General features: G+C 37.5%; 1 protein-coding gene across 1 annotated transcript; it reads left to right on the top strand.

Annotated features, from left to right (window-relative positions):
- The first annotated feature begins 5,065 nt into the window (after window positions 1-5,065).
- On the top strand, window positions 5,066-13,753 carry LOC139451712 (homeobox protein caupolican-like). Its single transcript, XM_071233033.1, has 6 exons — window positions 5,066-5,306; window positions 6,602-6,811; window positions 9,031-9,137; window positions 9,636-9,934; window positions 12,253-12,918; window positions 13,135-13,753. Exons 1-6 carry the CDS (start codon window positions 5,232-5,234, stop codon window positions 13,149-13,151), a joined length of 1,374 nt encoding a protein of 457 aa, XP_071089134.1. The 5' UTR covers window positions 5,066-5,231; the 3' UTR covers window positions 13,152-13,753.
- The last annotated feature ends 11,355 nt before the right edge of the window (window positions 13,754-25,108 follow it).

Here is a 25,108-nt window from a genome sequence, read left to right as displayed (position 1 = left end):
TTAGGCTAAGAAGAAAAGCAAGATGAAGAAGATGAAGTTTATTCTCATGAATCACAAACAGTGATTCAGAGAACGAACATACAGCTCTTAAATGCAGCTGATGTCTGATAAGTCATTTATAAAATACATGACTAAACGGTACGGTAATATACAAGTATATACATAGACCACTGATATATTTAGCTAATATTGTCATAAGTGACTGGCTTGCATTGACAATTTATTTATGTAAGTACATTTCATCAGGAAGACATATTTTCTTGAATTGGATATTTACATAAATATTGAGGTAATATGATATTTCTTAAGCATGAAAGACTTTGGCATTCTTTGTATTTTACTTCGTGAAACCATAACGATGATGAAGACGATATGATGAAAACTCATAAACGGTAAGAAATGAAAACTGTCAGTTTTAATAAATTATAATTCAATTTTTATTCAAAAGGTCATATTTTAAAAAGGTTTTCAAAATATCGATACAATAGTAGCAGATTTATTTTTTATCATGATTGCCCTTTAATCAAAGGTAAAATAAATTGCGATATACACAATGGCAGAAATTCTGCTTGGTGACTGAACCAGAAACAGTTAATGTTAAATTGACGATGACATTGACAATACAAAGTATCAGGTATCACTAGAAACCAATTAGATACCCGACACCACAAAATCTAACCATTGTACATAGTAACCGATTTTTCGTTATAAACGATCCGATCTTTGGTATCAATCAACCACAATCCTGTTGGAAAGCCTGCCCAATTATTGTTATATTCGAAATAAAGTTCCGGAAAGTTTTTTAAGTCTTGTTTTTCAAAAGCACAGCAGTCATGGGATCTTTGCTATGGCAGATGATCTGATAGAGGCCAATCGACGCGAGCGATGCCTGTTAACAGCAATGAAACGACAACAGCTACGATGAGCTCGTCGATAACACCTTGATTGATGACGTCTTGTACATTTCAGACCGTAACGGTATCGGGTAGCCTAGCGTATAGAGGCTGTCAGTTGTAGCAGGCGCGAGTCAAAATTTCAGACAGATGGGGCGTGGGTAGGCAAGGGTACGTGAATGTCATTTGTTTGGGTTGGTTGTGAAATTTATTACTTTTGTATAAAAATTGTTTAGGTAACCTGATCTAGATCTAGATATGCACATGTGTTGATACAATGTTTAATTTGATACTCTGAAATCTACAACCTTCACCTGGTTCAAGATTAATGGGTGGTTTGAATAATGAGAAAGTTTGGTTTTAAATGCGTGAAATCTTGAGATTTGATCTATCCGCATATGATTTAAGGGTTTATCTACATCAATGATAACTGGGGCTATGCATCAAATGTATCTGCAATGTGCACGGCATACACATCTTTGAATACGGTTCTGTTCACTGTGAGGTCTTGTCAGTTTCAAGCTAGTGACAAGGACGTTTGCTGTTTACAGTGTTAAAGGTCACTGTTACGGATTTTAACAATAGTCTAAGCATGTCAATAACATCGCCGGATTTTAATCTCCAATTAATTCAGTTTTAATAGCTTTTTAAGTTTTCATTAAAAGTTGATAAAGGTGACCTCGCCAGAAATGAGTCTAGATCAACACAAATACAACGCCAGATAGATACCAATGAGCGCAGGTGCCTGCAAATTGAAAGAGTTTTTTGGTCATTTTGACTTATCGTTCAAAATAACAAATGAATCATTTCAAGTATACATAAAAACTAAACGTTGCACAACGCACAGACACTGAAAATGTTAAAACAATTACCCATCGATATCTACAAGCAATAAATATCAAAGTACTGTCTTAAATAATAAACATCGAATTTATCGGATAAAAGCAAGTTTATCCATTGACAAGTACCTCCCACGAACTGTCTATATGGGCAATATGTCAACAATTATGAGTTAGTATTATTATATCATATTCGGTGTGTGTATCATCGCCTGACATTTTATTTTGTGCGCTCATGTTAAAATGATTAATCTGAGGCATGCCATTTAAAAATCAGGGAACGCTTTCGTTGTGTACAAACAATTACATGAAAAACAATTTATGAAATTTATTTTGTATTTCCTTATTTAATACGAACAACTTCATATTTAGATAAAATCATAATCGTTTAAAGGAAAAACGAAAGATGTTTGATGAGATGTTAGTGCGGTCCAACTGTGTACGTGCGAAATAAACAACCGACACAGATTTCGACACTGGGGTCCTCATTTGCATAATCAGTCGTCATGGGGTTCTTGGTAGCTATTTCACAGTCATGTCTTAACACGTTTCAATTGTTTCATTACATGAAAATCAGGTTTTTACACAACAACGTTTGGACTTCATGCCAACCTGAGGTGCGAGATGTATGAATGAAAGCCGAGAAATCAACAACTTGAATTCAAATCCCGTTTTCAACGTTCTGTCGCGTGGTTAAAAGCATGCACCACGTGAAACCTACATCGCTTGATGATAGGCGGGCGTGCACGTGCACATTAATTACTTGTCAATTTCCGGTGGGTTGTAGATTTCATTCACAAGAAGATGACGAGCAGTTTTTGGATCACTCATTTAACACAGCACAGTCGCAAAACAAGACGAATATCGAATTTGAACTAATTACACCAGTTTAACTGGCTTCAAGTCTAAAATATTGTTTGATTGGATACGACTGTTTGGTCTCATAGTTCATTGCAAAAAGAAATCTTGTTTTCCTGTTTCTGATTAAATATTTATCTGTGTGTTGGCAAATCGAGAACTCTATTTCAGCAGTAAAGCGCTGAATATTGATGGGCCATTGGTATCTCACAGCTGTGTATTGCCGTAGCATTAAGTTTGAGAGAGTGTGTCACGCTTTGTGAAATGTAATTAATTGTTTGAACATCGATAGTCGTAAAATAAAGGCACATCGGCCTCATTTTACAGATGAAGAGATTTTCGATAGATTGATGAAGAAAAGCATCAGTATTGACAAATACATGTAATCATGCATTTTGTCCCTTTTTATACATTTAACATAAAACAGAATTAATAAATATGATTGAATTAATGTAAGATTAAATTGTACTTCAATTACATTAGTACCCGTATAACTGCAACACAGTGTCGTTGGTTCAATTGTGCATTATGAGTTGAAATAGCTCAGACATATCTTTTTACATCTATGGATGATGATGTATTCTTTGAAACTGTTGAAATGAGATTATCAAAACAAATTACGTTACCTAAACCAGATCTGTAAATCTCATATAAATGTAGGTGAACAAATTGGATCACTTGCATCGCTGACATATGACATTTGATAAATAACCTTAACTTACTTAATAGTTTAATCGTTTTAAGTACATGTATATGTTTTAAAAGTAAACATTTAGTTAGACGGTATACATAAAACTGTCAGCACATCCATAACATCAAACATAAACAAAAAACAAACACTGAACAAACTTTATAACACTTCCAAGACACTCTATTTACATAAAATCTCAGCCGGTGTTATCAATTTCACTGTCAGCGATCAGTGATCGCTTAACAGAGGGATTAATTACTGTCAATTGAAATAAAACGGTCAGTGAAGAACGGGTATTCACATCTAGTTTGTGCCATCAACAATTTAAAAACGTACGTTTTTACTGCAATCGATAGTGATCAGCAAGTTAACTACTGAAATAAACATGCCATGGACAACACGCATTGTCAATTGTAATCAATTTCACACCTGTGCGTCCGATACGTGTTACCTGTCGACAAGGACGTATCGCCACGGTAGCCACAGCCAATTACACAGCCGTTCACTGATTTCCAATGTTTTATTTTTTTAACAATTATTGCTGACATGGTGGTAATTGTTTACGTTTTATGACGTCAATGTGACTTTTAGAGCACGCAAGGGAATCGATCTCTACGGAAAGACAATTATAATGATTCGTAATCAGTGTCAGTGATATTGACAATGGTAGTTGTTTAGCACTGACTTGTTTACGTCTCCCATTGCACCATGCGAAATAGACTCGATCCCAAACATGATGTAGATATATTGTAACACTTTAACGAGTCCCGGTAAAATACTTTATGTGCCAATAAACATGGACCAGTTAAATATTGACGAAAACCCTACATGTATTAATTCATTTACTTACATTTTGCATACCAATGAAAAAAATGTTTTTTTTACATATATCGGTTAAAATATTTTAGTATTTTTGAAGAAACAAGATTACACTAAAGTATGTCGTTATCAAAGAGTAACATTGATGGACGTACAAATGAATGTCCAATGCATAATTGTGTTAAGACATGTTTGGTATTTGTGTTAAAATATCCAATAACACGCTAAGGAATACAAACAAACACAAAATAATTATGATGAATCACGTATCATATCATATATAAAAAATAAGACGCTAGTTTAAGATGAGTTTTATTTGAATCATTATTTTCCCATTATCGACAAAGCAAACTGACCAACTTTAAACGGCGTGAATATCTTTGGAAAAAATATTTTGACATCAAGGAAGATACATGATAACTTTATCAGAGGCTTTGATACTTGAAGAACAATTTTCATTTCAATTTTTAAAAACATATTCCAAAGACCAAAATATGTTATACACAAGAGATTTAATTACACTTCCCCGTGATTTCAGAATGCGAAAACATTATAGTTCAAATTTAATTCATATTTCACTACAATTAACTTCACATTACAAACAATTAGTGTATGGGAGACACCATACGCTAATCAAATTTAATTTGCTACAAGAAATTTGCTTGAGTTTTCTGGTATGCAGCAAAATGGCGCTCGGGCAAGCTCCGTGACAACAAAACGAAAGAGTTTTATCTGCTCACTAAGTGTAAAATTCCCCATATTTGCGGAAACCTCCCTTGCTTTAGCGTAGGAAAGACAGAGTGATGTATTGTAAATAATGGGCGGAGCCAGCTATCAATCACGCACCAATCAGCGTGACGAGTCTCGTGTCATTGTGTGCGCTCGGCCAATCAGCGACAACGGGTGGCCTTATTACCCAGGCCTGCCGAGGGATCGTCGTCTATTGCTCAGTGTCCTCTCTCCAAGCAAATACAAGATCTCATGTTAGCGGAATACTGAACGTGCGCTGTACCGGGCGAATTTTGTCCACTTTGGAACAAATTTGACTTGTATACTGTTGATTCCATCGGACTTCGCTCCGATCTCGGACCATACCTTTAAATTGGACTGTGTGTGTCAAACGATTTCAGGATGTACCGTTCGCCCTTTGCCCTCGCTGCAGCGTTCCCAAGCGCTATCACTGATACTACCTCCACCATTTCACAGGTAGGTGAATTCTTTGAGGTTTTATTACCAGTTATGATAATCATTATTATGATTGATATTACTCATATTCACATGTTATTTTTTAAGACGCGTTTGCCAGTTGTACCTATGTTTATGTCTGACAGAGTAGATGTTATGATTGAGTAATAAACACTATTTTGAAAAAAAACCATGCTTTTTTGCTCAACTACCCTCCTTCGGTTTATATTTGCAGCTGTGTTAACTTATATAATTTTTTAAAATGTGTGACGGGAACGAGACATTCTCACCATTCAATAACTAGCTTTAAATCTTGCAGTTAAACATTATGTTTTTGATATTTCATTGCCCTATGGCATATTACCTTAAGAACGTTCTACCTGGTTGAAAATGTACTGTTTCTTCGCAAATAATCTCAAGACGTGAAATGAATAATATATACACCATAACAACATCTGGAAACTCAAGTGCTAATTTCACGTGTTTGTTGACACCCTCGCTTTATGATCAAATTTGACTAGAAATTGTATATATTGGAAGAGGTTGACCAGTGTTGGTTTCGGGCTATATACACACCTAGTTGCTTTTGATGCGGCTGTCTATAGCACTGATAAGTACAGTTTATGTAAATACCCGAGCGCTACATATCCAGCAATTATCCGTCACACTTGTCTGTTAATGTCATGCTTGAAATTAACATGTGAATCAACCGTTTAACCTATTCTGAACTGGTTATTGACAAGCTGATGCGTGTTGAGAATCTGATTTCATCATGCAATATATATAAGTGGGGTATTGAAACATTTCATTCATTTTGTTTTTTTAGCTTTTCTTGTTGGTTTAGTTTAAATGTTTCGAGCTTTAAATAGTGGAAGAATATTATTATTTTGTTCAGTCGTTGGTCTTATAATGTCAGTTATATTCACGAGGAACTGAACAATGTAATACTATATTTTTAAACGTAATATTCAGAAATAAATAAACATATATACATACAGTAAGTGAATTCGATGATGTCATGAAATGTTATGTCTTAAATAACACAAGTTGCTAAAAAGGTAGATGTTTTATCTGAGATATTTCTTACCATAAGCGACACGTGTATAAACTTTTAGACAATGTTACAATTTCCACCATTGATCCTTTTCGTCATCAAACGATGTCAGTAATTAAACACTGCATATCGTTATAATAACAAGCGCAACAGTTAAAAATTACCATCGAAAACAGATCATACAAGAATAATAAAGTTAATGTCGAGTTAAGATATCCTGATAACATTTATAAAAATATCATAATTTCTTTTTATTTCCCAGCACACTCAAGCCAGAATGACTCCCTCAGGACCTGTGTGTGAGAATGGCCGTCCCTTCGTGACCGACCCATGCACAGGACAAGCTGTTTGTCTCTGTCAAATTGGCACTGAGGGTCTCTCCTACCATGCCAGTCTTGGGTCTCCAGACGGTCTCCGTGCCTTAGGCCATTCCCCGGGGTCAGGCGAACCCTCAGCCTTCAGATCCCCCTTGGTAAGTTGATTTCATACCTAAAATCTAACTGTTAGAGTGATGAGCGCGCAACAAACATACAAGGACAATCAAACAAAACTGTAAAATGAAATTTTCATGAACTGTGCAATTTAATTTTATGTATTGTCGTCCCTGTTTTAAGAATTAAAAATTCAAGATCAACATATCTAATTTCAAGCGTAAAAGCGCGCGCAGATCCATCGCCGTTTTCAATCTGTTCCGTGATGACAATGTCTGAATAGTTAATGCGACAATCATCCCAATAAAAATGCATTTGAATGAATTAAATTTCCACTAATTTCAAGAGCACGGATAACAAAAAATACACGACGCAATCAATCTATTCGAAGAACGCGATTCTCTTGTTATGTAATCAGTGGATCCAGTTTCACATACATAATTGATTTATTTAAGACAGCTGAGGTATTTATTTAGCAAAAATTGACATTTTGTCGAACCAAAGCATTGAAACTGGATATCCTAATAAATCGCAACAGTCTGTTATTCAGCTGACGTATGAATAATTCCTTTTAATGCATAGTGAAATAGCCCTTGTCAATAGATGGTTCTTAATTCAAATTTGAAACAAAATTTGATATTACATTTCAAATAAAATGTTTAAGATGCATTTTCTAAAAAAATATGCCTCGACATATTTAATAATTTGCTTGGAGGTTTAAACTCAACAAACGCGTCTGTAAAGGAAATATCCATGAAATGAACACTCTAAATTGACACGTGAATGTCGTGCATCAAATCCAATATCAACCACTAGGAATTTCAGACAGGAAATATGTTACAATTGTCTCTGAACAGACTAATCGCTATTAATTGACCAAGTCGGGAGATGCGGGCTACGACACAGTGAAAAGACTCCAGCTTTCCGTTTTCTCTCGGTTCATGATTCCAGAAATTATCCTATTATTTAAATTGCCTATCCATTTCAAGCAGCAGCCGTACACGTGCATCCCGTTGCTGCAAAATAACAAGCTGTTTGTGCACTTTATCGCAATAAGGGCTCATTAGAAGATTTTAATGACACTTTATCTGATTTTTGTGGTTTATGGAAGTGAAGTTTTATATGCCAGAACAATTCGTGGACACAAAATCACAACTACTAAGCGTTCTCGCATAATACTTTATTTCAAGATTGAGTCGTTCAATTTCACGTCCTCTTGTATTTTTGTGTGATGAATTATGGCGAAGAGCTGATCAGTTTCATTTTAGACACTTGTCTGTGGCGTCTTCAATAATTAACAACCGTTTTCGCACAACAATGGTTACATTCACACATAATATGCAGCTCAAATTAAACACTGCGTTTAATTTAAGCTTCGTGTGCATAACTCTCCTCATAGGGTTGTCGGTAATTTAAGACAAACGGATTAATATTACATTTTATTTACACGGCAGTGATGTGTGTACGTTTTCAACAATCCCCGTTGTTGCAATATGGGCATTTATTAACCAAGTGATACAATGTGATGACAAAATCGATGTTATTTTACAAAACGGCTGTTTATTATTCTATTCAAAATAAGCCTGAAAAACCGGAAATATAATTACTGATGATTACAGAGATCCTTGATGTCGATAAAACATCTATTATAAATCTAGATTGATAACACATAATAGAACATATTCACAGATGGATCCGTTCAAGTCGATTAATTCAGCTATAGATTACAGTTTCATAAACGGCGTTAAGGGGACATGGCTGTCTCTCGACTGTTAACTTTAGGCCTGCAACTTTGGTGTGGATATCCTATAATTATGTAATCTGAATTTGTTCGATATTTATTTAAACTTACACGAATCCAAGGAAGTTCTTGCATGAAAGAATGCTGGCAAACAATCTAATGTGTTTTTGCAAATGGATTTCGATACTGGTATTTATTAAAGGGGAGTTCTCAAAATATGTCACATGTAGAACGTGAATGAATAGTTAATGCTCAATTATACTTCTTATGAATACTTTAAGAATATTTATTTAATATGGTACTAGTGAACGCCTTTTGAACACATGGCTATATGTACTCAAGCTTTTGTGTATGTCAACACTTCGACATCAGTTCCATAGAGAAAGCATTTTCAAACAACGCCTTAGTCTGTGTCAATTTCAAGTAAGGTGGTGTATCTTTCATTAAGTTATCAGGAAACGAACTTAACAATCACTTTTATTTGGATGTCAATTTCAGTGAATATGATGTATATTTCAGACATGTGCTACCGGACTGAGACCCGAGAGAGAATCCTGGAAGGCGATCGCCCCCACCCTCGCCCACCACTACGACCCGTCCCTGGCTCTCCACCCCTACAGCACTTTGTAAGTACTAACAATCCGACCCCTCACTCTAGTGGGCGTCGCTTAGCATATCTATGTAGAAAATCCCCACACGGAATCAACGATTGTTCGGGGTTCATGGGGTGCGTTTAGAACAGCAAATGGTTTCTAGGGGAACTATTAAAGCGATATTATTTGCTAGGGGTTGGAATTGAGATTGCATTCATCCCACAATGCACCGGGACCCCCAGATTCCTTTCATCCGATGAGCTCTCTCCCATCGTCCTTGTATTTCATTAATTTCATTTACGGCGCTCTTGTATTTAAACGATGTTGAGTGAAACGAGCGCTTGATTTCGGCATTGTTGCAGTAAGTGGGGGTTAAAAAGCCAACACGAAAGTTTCTCGCCTGGCCAGTAGGCCTGAAACCCTAATATAAAGCTTCGCATTGACGCCCTCGCCTTCAAAAGGAAGTGCAGCCAGGTTCGTAATGAAATGGCGAAATAAGATGGCTAATTCTATTATGCCTTTCGTTTTCAGTTACGCAGGCTTGGACCTGAATAGCGCAGCACGAAGGAAGGCCGCGACTCGCGAAACGACAAGTCCACTAAAAGCTTGGCTGAACGAACACAGGAAAAATCCCTATCCCACCAAGGCGGAGAAGATCATGCTGGCGATCATCACGAAAATGACAATGACACAAGTATCCACGTGGTTTGCCAACGCTAGACGACGCCTTAAGAAGGAGAATAAGATGTGCTGGGATGGCACTGACCGCGACGATGACGAAGATGACAAAGATGATCTCAACGAAAAAGATTCACAGGCTGATAAATCAGGTAATTACAAAATATAAATCGATTCAAATAATTATATTTTATACGAAAGTTTTCTTTTTCTAATTTCAACACATAACGACATCGGGATTAAGAGACAAGGCACCTGGTTAGGTTTCATAGTGGCCAACCAGCTAATTTAGTCTCGATTAGACTAATTTCTTCAGGACTCAAACAAATCATTGTCAGTCATTGTAAGATCGCTGATCCATTGTCAGCTAAGTTCTAGAATCAATAGATCCATGCCAGTCTAAACTAGATTATTGAGAAACAATAGCATGATTGGTTTATCCGCCTGTGAATAATAGCAACACCGCGAACAGCGGTCTATTGTTCTAAACTCATGCGTCATTTATACGGCAATGGATTATCGCTTCATGCGTGAACGATAATCCTTTAATCTGTTTATCTCATCTGATAAAGAGGATCAGCATTGTTGGAATAAAATAACTCGAGGGAATCTTAGCCGATCAGTGTAAATATTAGTATTTGTTCAGACGATGGCCAGCACGACGTGAAATACAGCTGATATCACTACCATAGGGGATAGAGAGACACGAGCGAATAGGTGAAATAGACACCGAGTGAAGTGAAATTGACATGACGATCTCTAGCCCGATGATACAGCTGAATATTATGCACATTGGGTTAACAATTTTTAAACAAGTTGCAAGATCATCTTACCGTGCTTAAAGACTATCAACAAATACCCTCCACCATCTTTTCATTCAACCCACTTGACTTTAAAGTCATGATTTATCCTCTACCCCAACCACAATTAATTTCATTCTTTTGACCGGTTATTTTGGGTTAAACGCCTCTCGGTGCGTGTATTTGTGTCTTTAATCAAAGACCAAGTTTGTCGCGAGTGGATGCCAGAGTTTGTAATATGTTTTTAATATCGTTAACAGCAGGGGAGGTAGGGATACAACATTGTCGTTTTGTCCCTCAAAAGATTTATTACAAATAGTAATGGGTCGTGATGCACTATGCTTGTCAACAATGGACTCTAAGAGGCGCGAAAGGGAACTCCTTGCAAACCATTACCAACCTATCATTTAAACATTGTGTTCGAAAGGTTTATTAGGAAAATCGACAACACAACTGTGCAGGAATTAACCATAAATTTCACGCACCGTTTGAAAACGCTTAAGATGAATTTCGGGTTTTGTTATAGACCATTGTCACATCTTTACTTTGCAGAAAAGATTTCGACATGATGTCGTAGGTTCACTGTGTAGTTGTTGTCGAAATCGAAACATTAATTCCAAAGTTTGGCATTTAAAATGGATATGCGCTCTTGAAATGAAATTATGGTACTCATAGAAGTGGATTATTTATTAAATGAGATTAAAGGATTCCATTTGATCAAGGTTTCATGGTTATTTCGCGACAGGACGATCTTTAGAAATTGACACCATCCTTCACTGAGTAATTGCATGGAAACATTGCGGCTTCCTATAACCGCAGCAGGGGCGTTAAGCATTGATGAAATGTACATCTGTCGATTTCAGTGTGGTCGCAATGTCAGTCAACGTGTCTCCTAACGCATACCTTCTATGAAGTAATACGAGGACAAGCGAAAAATTTAATTATTTCATAAAAGATTTTAATTAAATTGAATAGCGTATTTTATGCATACTGACAATGGGAATGATTGGGCAGAATATAGGCTGTCCTACAGTTGAAATGATGATATTTGAAAATAACCACCTCACGTAGCGCATATGCCGATTTCACCATAATGAGTTTATGGGTCCTTTATGTCGACATTGACATGTCTTTGCAGAATCAAAACTTTGTAATTATGAAATATTAGTTGTTATGGTGTTAAAGCTATCTTCTAATCACATGTGTGGGTCTAACATATGTTATATGGACGCTATCAAGAGCCCTTCCCAGCCTCACTTCTTGAATATGACACATAAGTGTGTCTGTGTTATGATAAAATCATGCCCTCTCCCAAATCGCCGTGTTTGGTCGCTCAAGTTAGTACTGCGATAAGTTTTGTGAAATTGTGTGCACGCATTGATCAAAATATTTGCCGCCGAAACACAAACACGTCAATCATATATGACACCGCCATGGGTGTAGTGATACGACAAGAGATAGTGCGATAGCGAAGCACTCCTACCCACGTTTTGCAGAGGGCTAAGGACGGGTGTATGTTTATGTTTGGAAGGTGGTGTATGAAGCTGGACTTCACTTGCCCGGATGTTTGGACGACAGCGATATAATCCAGATTTTGGTTAAGATTGTTTTATTCGACAGTTAAACAAGATTTGAAAGTTCACACGTTTATTTTCGTATTCTTGTTTCAGAAACCGAAGCCAGTGCACCTTCAGTGAAATCAGATGATGACGATAGCGAAGTTCAGTTGTCCGACATCAGTGACGCTGAAGACAATACACACAATGTGGCAGCTCGGCTTCAGCCTGATCCACGTGCAATGCACACCCCCGTGCACCACGAGACGCACGTGCCAAAGGACTACAGTCTCCCCCACCCCCCAGTCCTGCGCGATAACCAGTCAGCAAACATCTGTGTTCAGAATCGCACCAACAGTGCCCCCAAACCTAAAATCTGGTCAATCTCTCATATTCTTGAGCCAAAAGAGACATCGTCGCAGAGTGATAGTGATTCCGCAGAAAACTCTCACGAACTCTCGTCATCTCGTGTTGATATGACGTCATCACGACTCAGTAATCACGAACTTTCTTCAAATCTGTTGAGCGAGCAGTCTAGTAGCAAGTCGGCTGTGTTTCCTGCATCAACAGGGTCCCCACGCTACCACTTCTACGAGAGCGTTCAGGAAAAGACCCCCTCCCCCCAGAAGCAGAGTCCGAACGGTCAGCATCCCCGACCCCCACTGGACACTCCCCCAGATACACCACCCTTTGATAACCACCAACAAACTGTTGCTTATTTCAAGGAACAAAGGAGCTACGAATACGAGGCTCTGAACCTTAAAACAGAGAGGAGACAAGGTCAGTATTCTCAAGGTCACGAATAAATTAGAAGATAATTCCTAATATTAGGTTTTGTACTATTTGCATGTAATGAGGTAAAACATATATTTGAAGAATAGTGAAGAAATATTTTAGCTTAAAATACCTTTATAGGTTTGACAATGCGTGAAGCTATGTTGAAACTAAAATACGTATATTATCTAGTTCTTAATTTTTCAATTTTCATCATTCCAGAATCTCCCAGAACATGAAGAAACCAGTACCAGCTCTGAAAAGACAGATTCTGTGATAGTCACTTCCTGTCTGGTGACCTCTGCCCCGGGCATCTAATTACTCAGCGCCATGTGAGTCAGACGATGCAACAACAGCACCACCAGATCAAAGGTCAACCGCTTCACGACTTCTGCTTACGCGATACGAGGGACTTCTTTTCTGTTAAAACGTCACATCCACTGTGACGTCATGTAACAAGAAGTGTACGGTGCTTCGAGAGAGATCGAGAAAAGGGGCGATAACCTTAACCAGAAAGTTGAATTACATCCGAGGTTTATATGTGAATTTTAACTTCGCCGTGCTAAAGACGTTTTATGAAGTGTATTGTGCATCATTTGTACATGTCGCGAATTCGAGGCAAAGCATTATTTGTGTTTTGTTCATAGACATTGATGTGAGGATCTAATCAAATCCATCTTTACTAAAAGTGCGTTACAACCTTAATTTATCAGGTATTCCGTCGTAATTTATTAGAACTGATATCAATATCAGTTGATTGATTGTTTGATCAATTTTAGCGCCGCGTTGTGAAATATACAACAGGCTGTTGTTGCTATTTGTTGATAGCGGCTAGTACTTAGCGGTGTACATACATAATTTATGTAAATCACTCATCAATGACCGATTGTGTTCTCATGAGAAGCAATAAATATATTTTCAGAAAAAAATCTTTTTATTATTATTCAAGGATGTGATGTTTTTTTCATTTAGTACTACCTTCTAGATACGTTTTACAGTAGCATACCAGGATCTAACATATAAGCACACACGCTGTTCAGCACGTGCTTTGAGCTTGATACTAGCATGTGCAGTAAACACGCGGTACAATAACAATATCAAAGGCCAATGACGTACCAGAAACTTATGCTCGTGGGTTCGAATCCCGGTTCACCTTAATTAATATGTTTTAGGTTTGTCAGCATCATATCCGTGCTCGTTGGTTTCACCAAAGTGGTACATGTCCGATGCTTGCATCACTTAGGGCTTTCACACGATATCAAGCTGACACGTCGTCATGTAATACTCACTCACTCACTCACTCTTAGATACTTTCATACGAAGTTCATTATTCAGAAGGGCGGTCGGGTAGCCTAGTGGTTAAAGCGTTTGCTCGTCACACCGAAGACCCGGGTTCGATTCCCGACATGGGTAGAATGTGTGAAGCCCATTTCTGGTGTCCCCTGCCGTGATATTGCTTGAATATGGCTAAAAGCGGCGTAAAACCATACTCACTCACTCACTCATTATTCAGAACGATGACGTTAATTCACATCGTTGTACTTTGGTACATCCGAAGCTTTGCAACGTGAAACTTCATTTCGATAGTTATAAATTAGGTGTATATGATTTATAGTTCTGGTTTAGTATTCACATTAACCTCATTCAAAATTTGAGAAACTATACATTTGCTCTTTGGTTCAAAGTTCATAGTACACAACGTATCCTAATAGTACACACAATGTAGAAGATAGTGTATAATACAGAGCAACTAAATAAGACATAGTGTATAATGCACTGTAAGTAACGTGTACATGGGGATTGAAATGTACAAGCCTGTTTGTTGTGTATTTCAACACTGGCATACATGCATCACCACTGTCTGTCATACGAGACCGCCTCCGTGGTCTAGTGGTAGAGCGTCCGCCCGAAGAGCGGAAGTTCCGGGGTTCGATCCCCGGCCGCGTCATACCAAAGGGCCTTAAAAGATGGTACTTGTTGTTCCCCTGTCTGGTGCTTGGCATTAAGGGACTAAAACAAGGACTGGTAGGCTCGGAGTCAGTATACTGTGTCTGAGTTGGGTATTCATGTTAAACTGCGGCATGGTATCTCAGTGAGCTAGCACTATAAATTGGCATCAGTCCGGACTAGTACAAGCAGCCGCTATGTAAGTTCAATAATCTTGGACGCGACGTTAAACCCAATTTCACCTCAGCTGTCATACGAAGGGGTAGTGGGGTAGCCTAGTGGTTAAAGCTCCGGTTCCTCACGCAGAAGACCCAGGTTCGATTCTATGGGTGTACTAGGTGCAGTTCATTTGTATTTCTGTTTAAAATGCCTACTCTTCTTAAAATTGAATTCCAATGTTGTGACTTAAATCATAAGAGTAGATGAAGTAGGTAAGTGGTCGTAGAGGACCAGGGTTCGATTTCCGACATGTGAAGTCAAGTCTTGGCTTCCTCGCTGTGATTGCCTGGGTTAGTGTTGCAGATAACAATCAATCAACCTTGGTTCTCTTAGGAACCGCCCACAGTGGTACAAGAGCAATTTTACATATCATCGATGTATTACATAAAAAAAACATGCCAAGATGGTATCAAGCTAGACATGTAGAGCCATTTCGTGTATACAATATTAAATATCAATTGTACAAATTTGGACATTTTTTCAGTACCTTTAAATTCTGTTAACACAAAAGTTGTTTATATTTATATAAAGTTGGCCATAAATAATAAAATTCATATAAACATATTGATCTTTCATTCACGAGGGTGTTGCATTTAAACAGAAAATGAAATTCGTCTCCAATAGCTGGTGAATTGCCGAGATGGCACGTTATCTCCCCCCGGGATAGACCATGCCACCTGCTAGATTCTTAAAGTACATTATAATTTGATGTTTTACATTTAAGTAGTGGATGTAAAAAAAAATGTTTTAGAGAAATAAATAATTTTCGAGAGAAGGCACCATATTTAAAAGAAGAATTAGTGTCCCTTAGAGCTTGACCGTAAACGACTATTCCATGTTTGGAAGACGTGATCTTTCATTGTTATTTCTATCTTTGATGTGACCCACGAAGTATTAAAGTCCTGGGGTTTATGGAACGCTTCACATAACCCAAAGCGATCAAGTATATTTTCAACTTTATTAAGCCAGCCACACAAAGTGTTGCTGATGCTTCTATCTAATGAGATCAAATTGAGCACTGCATGTGATAATCTAAGGGTTTCTGCTCTCGTTGAGGTCTTATGCCAAAATGTCATCATTCGTTTTGAGATTTTGATACTTAAAGGTTCTCTGTAAAGTTCATATACGAAAACAATTTCGAATTTCGAATTCTGATTGTCATTTCCAAATATTTAAGATGTACTTTGTCTATGAAATCATTGTTTTCATAAGCCCAGATCTCAGACTTGTATAAAATGATAGGGCAAACTATGATATCGAATTCTTTCCAAAGACAACCGAGTGGTAAGTCAGTATTACTTACTCGTTTCGAAAGTGAAACATAACCTTAGATGCATTATTAGCCAGTTGCTCCATGACTGTTATGTCTGTTCCTGTGAAATGTTAGGTCAAGATAAACCATAAACACCATCAACGCCATACACACTCACGCCAATTACAGCATCTCCAGGATGACATGTTTGTAACCATAAAATAAAACATTCTGTAAAGTATTCTCATTGCAGAATAAATATATTGTTTGGTGTACGTATTTTGCTTCAGCCAATTGCAGATATATTTGTTCCCTGTGAAATATTAAGCCAAGATAAACCACAAGCGTCATACACGCCATGTACACCCACGCTATTCACAACATCTCCAGGATGACAAGTTTGTAACCATAAAATAAAACATTCTGTAAAGTATTCTCATTGCAGAATAAATATATTGTTTGGTGTACGTATTTTGCTTCAGCCAATTGCAGATATATTTGTTCCCTGTGAAATATTAAGCCAAGATAAACCACAAGCGTCATACACGCCATGTACACCCACGCTAATCACACCATCTCCAGGATGACAAGTTACCATAAAGTACACCATTGTGTGCAGTACTCTCATTGCAGAAGAAAATATACTGTTTGGTGTACTTATTTTCATACACTTAGAAACAAATTAATATAAAGCAGCTATGAACCGAAAAAGTGTACATGCTATTGTTCCCGTCATAGCTATGGAAATAAAGCGTTATTGACTGTAGTCATATTCTATAAGTAGATTCGAAATGTTGCTCTCCAATAGGCCATGTGTTTTGTATAGTTTCTGATACGAACACATGCTCCTCCGATGTGACAAACTTATCATTATAAACTGTGTATGTATATCCGTGGGTGGTATTTTGGAGACAAAGATTGCCAGATTGGTATCGGACTACATTGTCACATGTATATGAATAATTCATGAGCAGGTTTAACCGACGCATTCCCAACAATACGTTACGCGAAGCATTTTGAAATATGCGAGATAAAATATAGTGTGGATAATGTTCTGTGCGCATGGACAAATGAAATGACATGTACATGGACGCTCAATCGTGTTTGTTTAAGACTTGGGAAGTCTCCGATATCAAACATTAAGATGTTTTTCACGGGTGATATGTAACTTGTATAACCGAGCCTCCGTAAGTCTTGGTCCTGTGACTTTGTCTGACGTTCATGATGCGTCGCACCTATGAGCAACGTACATTGATGTATTTTATATGATTTATTGTATTCCCTACAAGTGTTAGCAAAGGGGAAACTAATAAACCTGAAATATTTACAAAGTAATACTTTAATTGTAAACTAAGTACAATCATCGTAAACCCAAGACAATCATTGTAGTCTAACTAAATCCTTGGAAAGTAAGTACAACCATTATAGACTAAGTGCAATTATTGTAAACTAAGTATAATCATTCTAGTCTAAGTAAAATAATTGTGAACTGAATATAATCATTGTAGTCTAAATACAATCACTGTAAATTAAGTACAATCATTGTAATCTAAGTGATATTATTGTAAACTAAGTACTATCCTTCTAGTCTAAGTAAAATCATTGTAGTCTAAATACAATCACTGTAAATTAAGTACAATCATTGTATTCTGGGTACAACTCTTTAAACTAGTTACGATCATTGTAGTCTAATTACAATCACTGTAAACTAAGTACAATCATTGTATTCTGGGTACAATTATTGTAAACCAGTTACAATCATTGTAGTCTAGGTACAATTATTGTAAACTAGGTACAATCATTGTAGTCGAAGTAATATCACCGTAAACTAAGTACAATCATTGTAGTCTAGGTACAATTATTGTTAACTAAGTACAATCATTCTAGTCAAAGTACAATCAGTGTAAACGAAGTACGATCAAAGAGTTCCACGAGTACTGATCCGATAATTACAAAATGATTTTTGCTTCAGAACTACTAATGAAACTTCGATTAATTTCGATTACCATGGATTGTGTTGCTAAACTGCTTGGACTATTTCTATTCATTATACACTCTATAAATAAAATATTTCAATAGAATATATTTTGAATTCCATATTATAATGCAATGAAATATTTAATCCATTTTCTGTTTCATTACACTCATGTACGTTATCCGGAATTTCAAAGAATAGAATATGAATATTCGGAATCCTAGAGAAATAAAATCACGGACCTAAAAAATAAAATGAATATGCAAATACATACATAACGTCAACGCCAGAAAAGATCAAGTCTCGATTATGCGCCGAAATAGATTCCATTGGGCGTAAAAGGCAAGATAGCCGTGGAAATTAAATGAACAGATCACTGAAAATCAGTGATGACACCAGGTGTTCGCGAAAAGGGCAGCACCCGCCACTCACACAGCCTGCATAAAAAACACAAGTAATTGTTGCCTGATGCCACACAGTAGTACCCCTGCCATGGCTGTAAAGAAACCAGACAATCAAGTGATCGATGGACCAAAAAATCCACGATAGCGCATCCACTGAATTTGCCGAAACTAAAAACGATATGTTAATTTTGAATTCCGTCTGTTGTGTACAAGTGCAAAGATTCTGCTGTCTGTAAGTGAAACAACGTTAAAAATATGTTCCTTTTGCTAGAGTGGGGGTAGTTTTAATGTCTCGGTCCAAACATTTCTTTTAGTTGTCTCAGCATTATTGATAAATGCTGAGTTTATGATGAAACTCGGGGACGTCAGTCCATCAGCAGAAACATCGACCAGGTTCAAGTAAATACAACACAACAACACCGGAGATTAACGAGTCTCGATTATCCGCCGAAGACATATCATGAAATCATATCTATCAGAATATATGTTTTGGCATCCACTTCGAGATAAACATACTGAGTTATATTGTGGTATGGTAGGGACAGAAGGTTTTCGGTCCTAACTTGTATTCTAGTCAATGTGAGTGAGTGAGTAGGTTTTACGCCGCTTTTAGCAATATTCCAGTAATATCACGGCGAGGGACACTAGAATGTTATGATCGGCAGACAAAAGGACACCTATTTTTGTAATTGAAATAAAACGACTTTGAGTTAGCCGCGTCTGAGATATAATACAACATTACCTAAGAAATAAATATGTGTATATCAACCTTAACCAACAAGCTAAACCTTGATTTCCTTGTATCAGTTCTTTATCTACTCCCCGACTATTAAGTAAGCCACTTTAGGTAGCACAGCAACCAATATGTGGCCATGTCAGTGTCGTGACATATCCTCCAAGCAACCATCGCAAACATCTTCTCTCTTTATTACGCTTATCTCCATTTCAGCGTATTGTCAATCAAGTTAGTATACAATGATGTTATTGACACACAATTGTTTGAAAATTATTAATGCGGCTCTTTAGGAATTAAACATATATAGGGATTTCTTTGATGCCTTTGAGGCTTCAGTATCAAGTATCAGGATTGTAAGGCACACTTTGCAAACTGCGGATGCAAATATAATTAAGTGTAATTATTGATGAGGGAACAAATAAAGTACTTGTTAACCACACTATTCTGAAATGAATCCATTGCGACAGAAGCAGTCTGTTGACGATGGAATTACATCACATTAATGAACAAAACTGATTAATAAATATTAATACACAAAATGGGTGGTATTCCGAGCGTGATGTTCGCCATATGCACTACAAAACCTCACATTCAACCAAACATCATCTTAATGATCCATCAGTCTCGGGCCAACTGATATTCCTGGCAAGTGTGATAAAACACCGGTTTGTTAGTCAGCGAAGATATTCTGTATAGAAATCTTTTAGTCATCAGTAGTCACGCATGACACCAATCACGGATCCTAGCCTACCATGCATGTCATAATTACATTTTTTAACATGTCCTACATAAAAAAGTCATTTGATTAAAAATACATATTAAATACCATAACGTCTTAGACATATCCATAAACAATATGACAAAACACAACTTAGCATCGCTAATGGACTTTAATGAAGCGCCCATTTCTTTGACATTTTGATGATCATATGACTGTTATTATTGTAGGTAGCGGTCAAGGTATATATTTTCTCTATACAAGCAGCATCCTTGTTCAGCTATTTAATCTGTGGCGTCACTGGGGAGATATGTTTGAATCAGATGGAGTATTGTTACTGAAGGCTTTGGGTGAGATGCCATTTCACATGGGGTGCTGACTTAAAATGACATAGTTCACGCTTCAGTCGTGTAGTTCCCGATAATATTAAAAACACAACAATATCAATTGTAAGGTTAGGTGCAACAATTAGTCATGATAAATACATGTATTGGTATCAAAACTGTTGGATTCTAAAAGAACAAACAAATAAAACAGCAACGAATAGTTAAATTAAACATAATTGTTTTTGTAACAAACAAAAGATAAAAATATATATATTTAACCTATTCAAACGTAAACATGTCAGAGGACAGGAAAAAGAAAGTACAAATGTAAATAAAACCTTAACGCGCCCAAGGTTGCATTACATGAGGTCCCAGTTCGTGTTTCCTAATTTTACGTGTTAGAGAAACAAAACTTGTTCAGCTTAACGCTGTTTCGCGACCAAACGAACGTGTTACGTCGTTTTAACAACACCAGCTGTTATTTTATATTTATGTTCATCTTTTGTTTATTTTCGACAGTACAAATAGTGAAATACTGCAAACCCAAACGTATGGCGAGACTCCGCGAGAACACGACACGCGCGTGATGTCCCTGAATCACGTGACTGTCTCAGAACGTGATGATCTTGGGAAAACTTTGCTTGTCTTGTATGCGTGTTTGCTTGCAACATTAGACGCGGCATATCACACAGGGATGAACGGTAATTCACCCATAGGTGAAATGGAACAGTTTTAAAGCTTCACGCAACGTCATTTAAGTTGTATTTGAAGAAACAGGATCATGCAATTTCGCTTTCAAATTAACATGGGCCGTCGTTAATGACCCTACAACTTCAAAGGAAGACCTGTACTATAGGAAACGTTTGTATGTATTTCTGGTTTTAAAGTCTCTATCTCGAAAGTGTTCTATTTTTAAAACTACGTAGCATGTTTTTGTTTTAGCCTATCACTATACACGTCATAAAGTGTACAAGGTCATAGTCATTTATAGTCTCCCAGGCCCAAGGCCCAGGCCCAGGCCCAACAAATAAACAAATTCAAGTCTTGAATGATCTGGCAAATCGAGATTGCCTCAGCTATTGAAATTAAGCATTGTTCTTGGCTCCATTTGGATTTTAACCTGGGGCTTATCTGGGGCTAAATGTTACTCTAAAAAGGTGTTCAAAAGCGGTAAGATACATAACAATGAAGAAATCAGCATGATGTTCTTTATCGACTCAATACCCTAAACATCACAGAAACAAGCAACGAAACTTCATATTCAAGCTTAATAACATATCTTTGCTAGAATATAGAAGTATTTAAGTGTCCTTGTCCTTTACAAATGGTAATGGTGGCACAGTTGGCCTACACGTCTTAGGCGCCGCAATACTCTCTGCAGTGTTGCGTCCCTTGGTCAGGCTAGAAACCAATGATTGTGGTTTCGAATCCTGGTCCTCCCCGAATATTTTTCATTTGTGTCAACACCATACCTGTTCTCGAGGCTTTAACCCAAGTGGTAAACGTGTGCATATGTTCAAAGCGTCGTTCAACCCAACTCACTCACTCATTCACAAATCATGGTGAGAAGTTCTTTCACAGAACCAAATATTTCGATGAAGTCAGGTTAGCTTTGTGGATTATAACATCTTTATTCTTTCAATGCGACGAGTGGGTATCGATGCTGGTAATCTTTGTCAAACAAGTGATGAGACTTTTTACTACTGCCGCTAGTATATAGTCAAACAAATACTGGGATGTGTCGAATAGAATCCTAGAATAGATAACTACAGTAAAGTACGGTTATAACGAACTCAAAGGGACTACTAATTTTAGTTCGTTATAACCGTAGTTCGTTATAAGCATATATACAGCATAACTACAGCAAATAGTCGGGACCAAAAAAGTAAGTTCGTTATATCCGTCAGTTCGTTATAAGCGTGTTCGTTATAACCGTAATTTAATGTATATAGAAACTGAACTCCTTAAGTCAACCCTGTTACTTTCGTACTACAGCTTCACAATGACACCTGGCATTAAATATTACAAGATATTTTACCTACAATCACTCAGTTTATCGTATAGTGCAATGCGTTACACTGGCCCGTGACTAAATTAAGGATACGGTTACCACAATCAACAGGCGTTGTGTGGAAAGGACATTGGGTATTGTGGTTTTACATAAATGTTACTATACAGTAGAACACGGATATAACGAAGTACAAGGGACCAGAGAAATCAGTTTGTTATATCCGTTGTTCGTTATACACGTTTTCGCTCGGAAACGTCCGCCATCTTGGATAAGACAAAACACAATACACGTAATTGCAGCATTGATTTGTATTAGCAGTGATCATTCAATTGATAACAATTTATAACATTCATTTAATAGCATTAAATTCATAAAATTTTCCGAAGATTGTTATCAAATACATGTACAAAATGTAAATGTAAAATGTTAAAAATGTAGTTTTAAATCACTCTAGTTTAAACACCACAAAAGTTAGACGCATGACGTAAAATGTATTGAAAAGATAAAAATCTCAACAAAATCAACATTTAAAATGTCAATCATACAGCATTCCGATATTGGCATGACAGTTGGCCGAATTGAGTTGGGTTAGCAAAAACAAGCTTTCAACGAAATGGACAAAGTGCACACACATATAAACATCGCTCAGGTTCAATGGCACGTCACATTAATATCGTGTATGACCACCCCCTGCTACAAGACACGCAAAAACTCCCCGGCGCACAGAAACAGTCAGTCGTCTGATGACGTCACGGGGGATACGTCGACATTCTTCTTGGATGGACTGAATCTATTCTTGTTGGTTGACTGGAGGATGTGGACGAACGCATTTTCTCCAAAAAAAACCCCAAAACCTACCGTGGACGTGTATCACATTCTGCACAGAGCATTGTTGTGTTTGGCCGATGTGTTTTGCATTGATTTAGTTTAAACTTGTGTTTTTAAATTGTTGCAATTTCATTTTTAAAGTAGTAAAATTCCTTTTAGCATTAGTGTCTTCTTCATGCAGGATATGTGAATGGCGGGTGCAGGGCATGCTTGCCCATTCATATAATGTTTTCACTAGTTTGTATTTTACGTCCAATAGAATCTGTTTGGGCAGATAACGGGATTGATCGGGATAGCGTTAAACGTTGACGTCATATATTTTCCGTAACAGTTATAACGGTCTCACCGTCATCACTATGGACACGGAGTAGATACACCAGTGGTCGACTGTGTGAGCTTCATCCACGCACCTGAGGCACGATGACATATGAACGCCGCTAACGCTGCCTCCCGATCCTCAATAAGGTCGCTTGTGAAAATATAAAATGTCGACCCCAAAAAATAAACAGTCTCGATTATCTGCCGAGACAAATTCCATTAGGCTAAAGAGACCAAATAGCGGTGAAAAGTATATGAATGGATCACTGAAAGTCAACAGGTGTTTGCGATAAGCGCAAGCATGTTTTGCCTTACCTTGGGGATCATTCTGCTCCGGGATGCCATGGAAGTAATCGATTTAGCTGGAGAGAGGATCTGAAAGCCAGCGTACGGATTCTATATTTCAGAATTTTTTGAAATGATCTCAATTATGTGTCATCGTCGTATTTTCAGGACCCTCTCCGTGGTCTAGTGGTAGAGCGTCTGCCCGGAGAGCGGAAGGTCCGGGGTTCGATCCCCGGCCGCGTCATACCAAAAAGACGTTAAAAGATGGTACTTGTTGTTACCCTGTCTGGCGCTAGGCATTAAGGGACCAAAACAAGGACTGATCGGCTCGGAGTGAGTATACTGTGTCTGAGTGGGGTATTCATGTTATACTGCGGCATGGTATCTCAGTGAGCTAGGACTATAAATCGGCATCACTGTTGTATACTCACAAAAGCCTCATGGTTACTTCATTGTGTCCAAATGATGGCTATGTGGTTGAATTTCGTTCATTTAATGCTACAGTATTTTAGATTTATAAAAAAAAAAACATATTTCAAAATAAACGGAAGTATCAAATTCTATGGAATAAACATATCTGTCCAACGCCAGTGCATTATTTTCAGAACGTTATTCCGAATTCAACATGACGAAACGGGTTTGTGATCAAGCCAATTTACAGTGTCAACATTTTACCGCTTAATTTATTAACAACTGAGGGATCCCAACCCCAATGAAACGGCCCCAGCGGGTATGTGAGCCAGTAAACCTTGTCCCTTTAGACCCCGCTGTGTACCAGTCGTTTTGATTGTAGCGTACGGGTAGGTTGTTTGTATCACAGATGTGTTAACATGTTATTTTATATGTTCTTAAACCCACCATGGGTCGATCAAGTTACGATTTGATCTCAGGGGGGTTTGATATTAATGAGATCTCTGAACTATTCTATGTTGCTAATATGCGATCAAAAGACACGCGAAGCTGTAACATTGTCAATGTGTTTTATTGTGTCCCGTTTGGTAAGATGGGTTTTTTGATAAAGATGTTAGCGTTGTGTTTCTGATTGAATAACGTGCGGCATAACGGACAAAGACATTGTCTGATATAAAATACCACGTGGTAGGGTCGGTTGTAGGTATGCGTGGCACTCACGGAAATATTCTGAACTTGGGGTATATATAATGACACTGTTGTTGAT

This window comes from Haliotis cracherodii, unplaced genomic scaffold (genome assembly GCF_022045235.1).
Source record: "Haliotis cracherodii isolate W230 unplaced genomic scaffold, xgHalCrac1.p SCAF_10, whole genome shotgun sequence".
In the NCBI taxonomy this organism is placed as follows: domain Eukaryota; kingdom Metazoa; phylum Mollusca; class Gastropoda; order Lepetellida; family Haliotidae; genus Haliotis; species Haliotis cracherodii.
This window is presented reverse-complemented; position numbering and strand designations above follow the sequence as displayed.

Bases quoted from the DNA above. Each gene is read 5' to 3' on its own strand.
- LOC139451712 (XM_071233033.1), top strand. From the start codon at position 5,232: ATGTACCGTTCGCCCTTTGCCCTCGCTGCAGCGTTCCCAAGCGCTATC. The intron at 5,307-6,601 runs GTAGGTGAATTC...TTTATTTCCCAG, and splicing joins CTACCTCCACCATTTCACAG to CACACTCAAGCCAGAATGAC. The intron at 9,935-12,252 runs GTAATTACAAAA...TTCTTGTTTCAG, and splicing joins TTCACAGGCTGATAAATCAG to AAACCGAAGCCAGTGCACCT.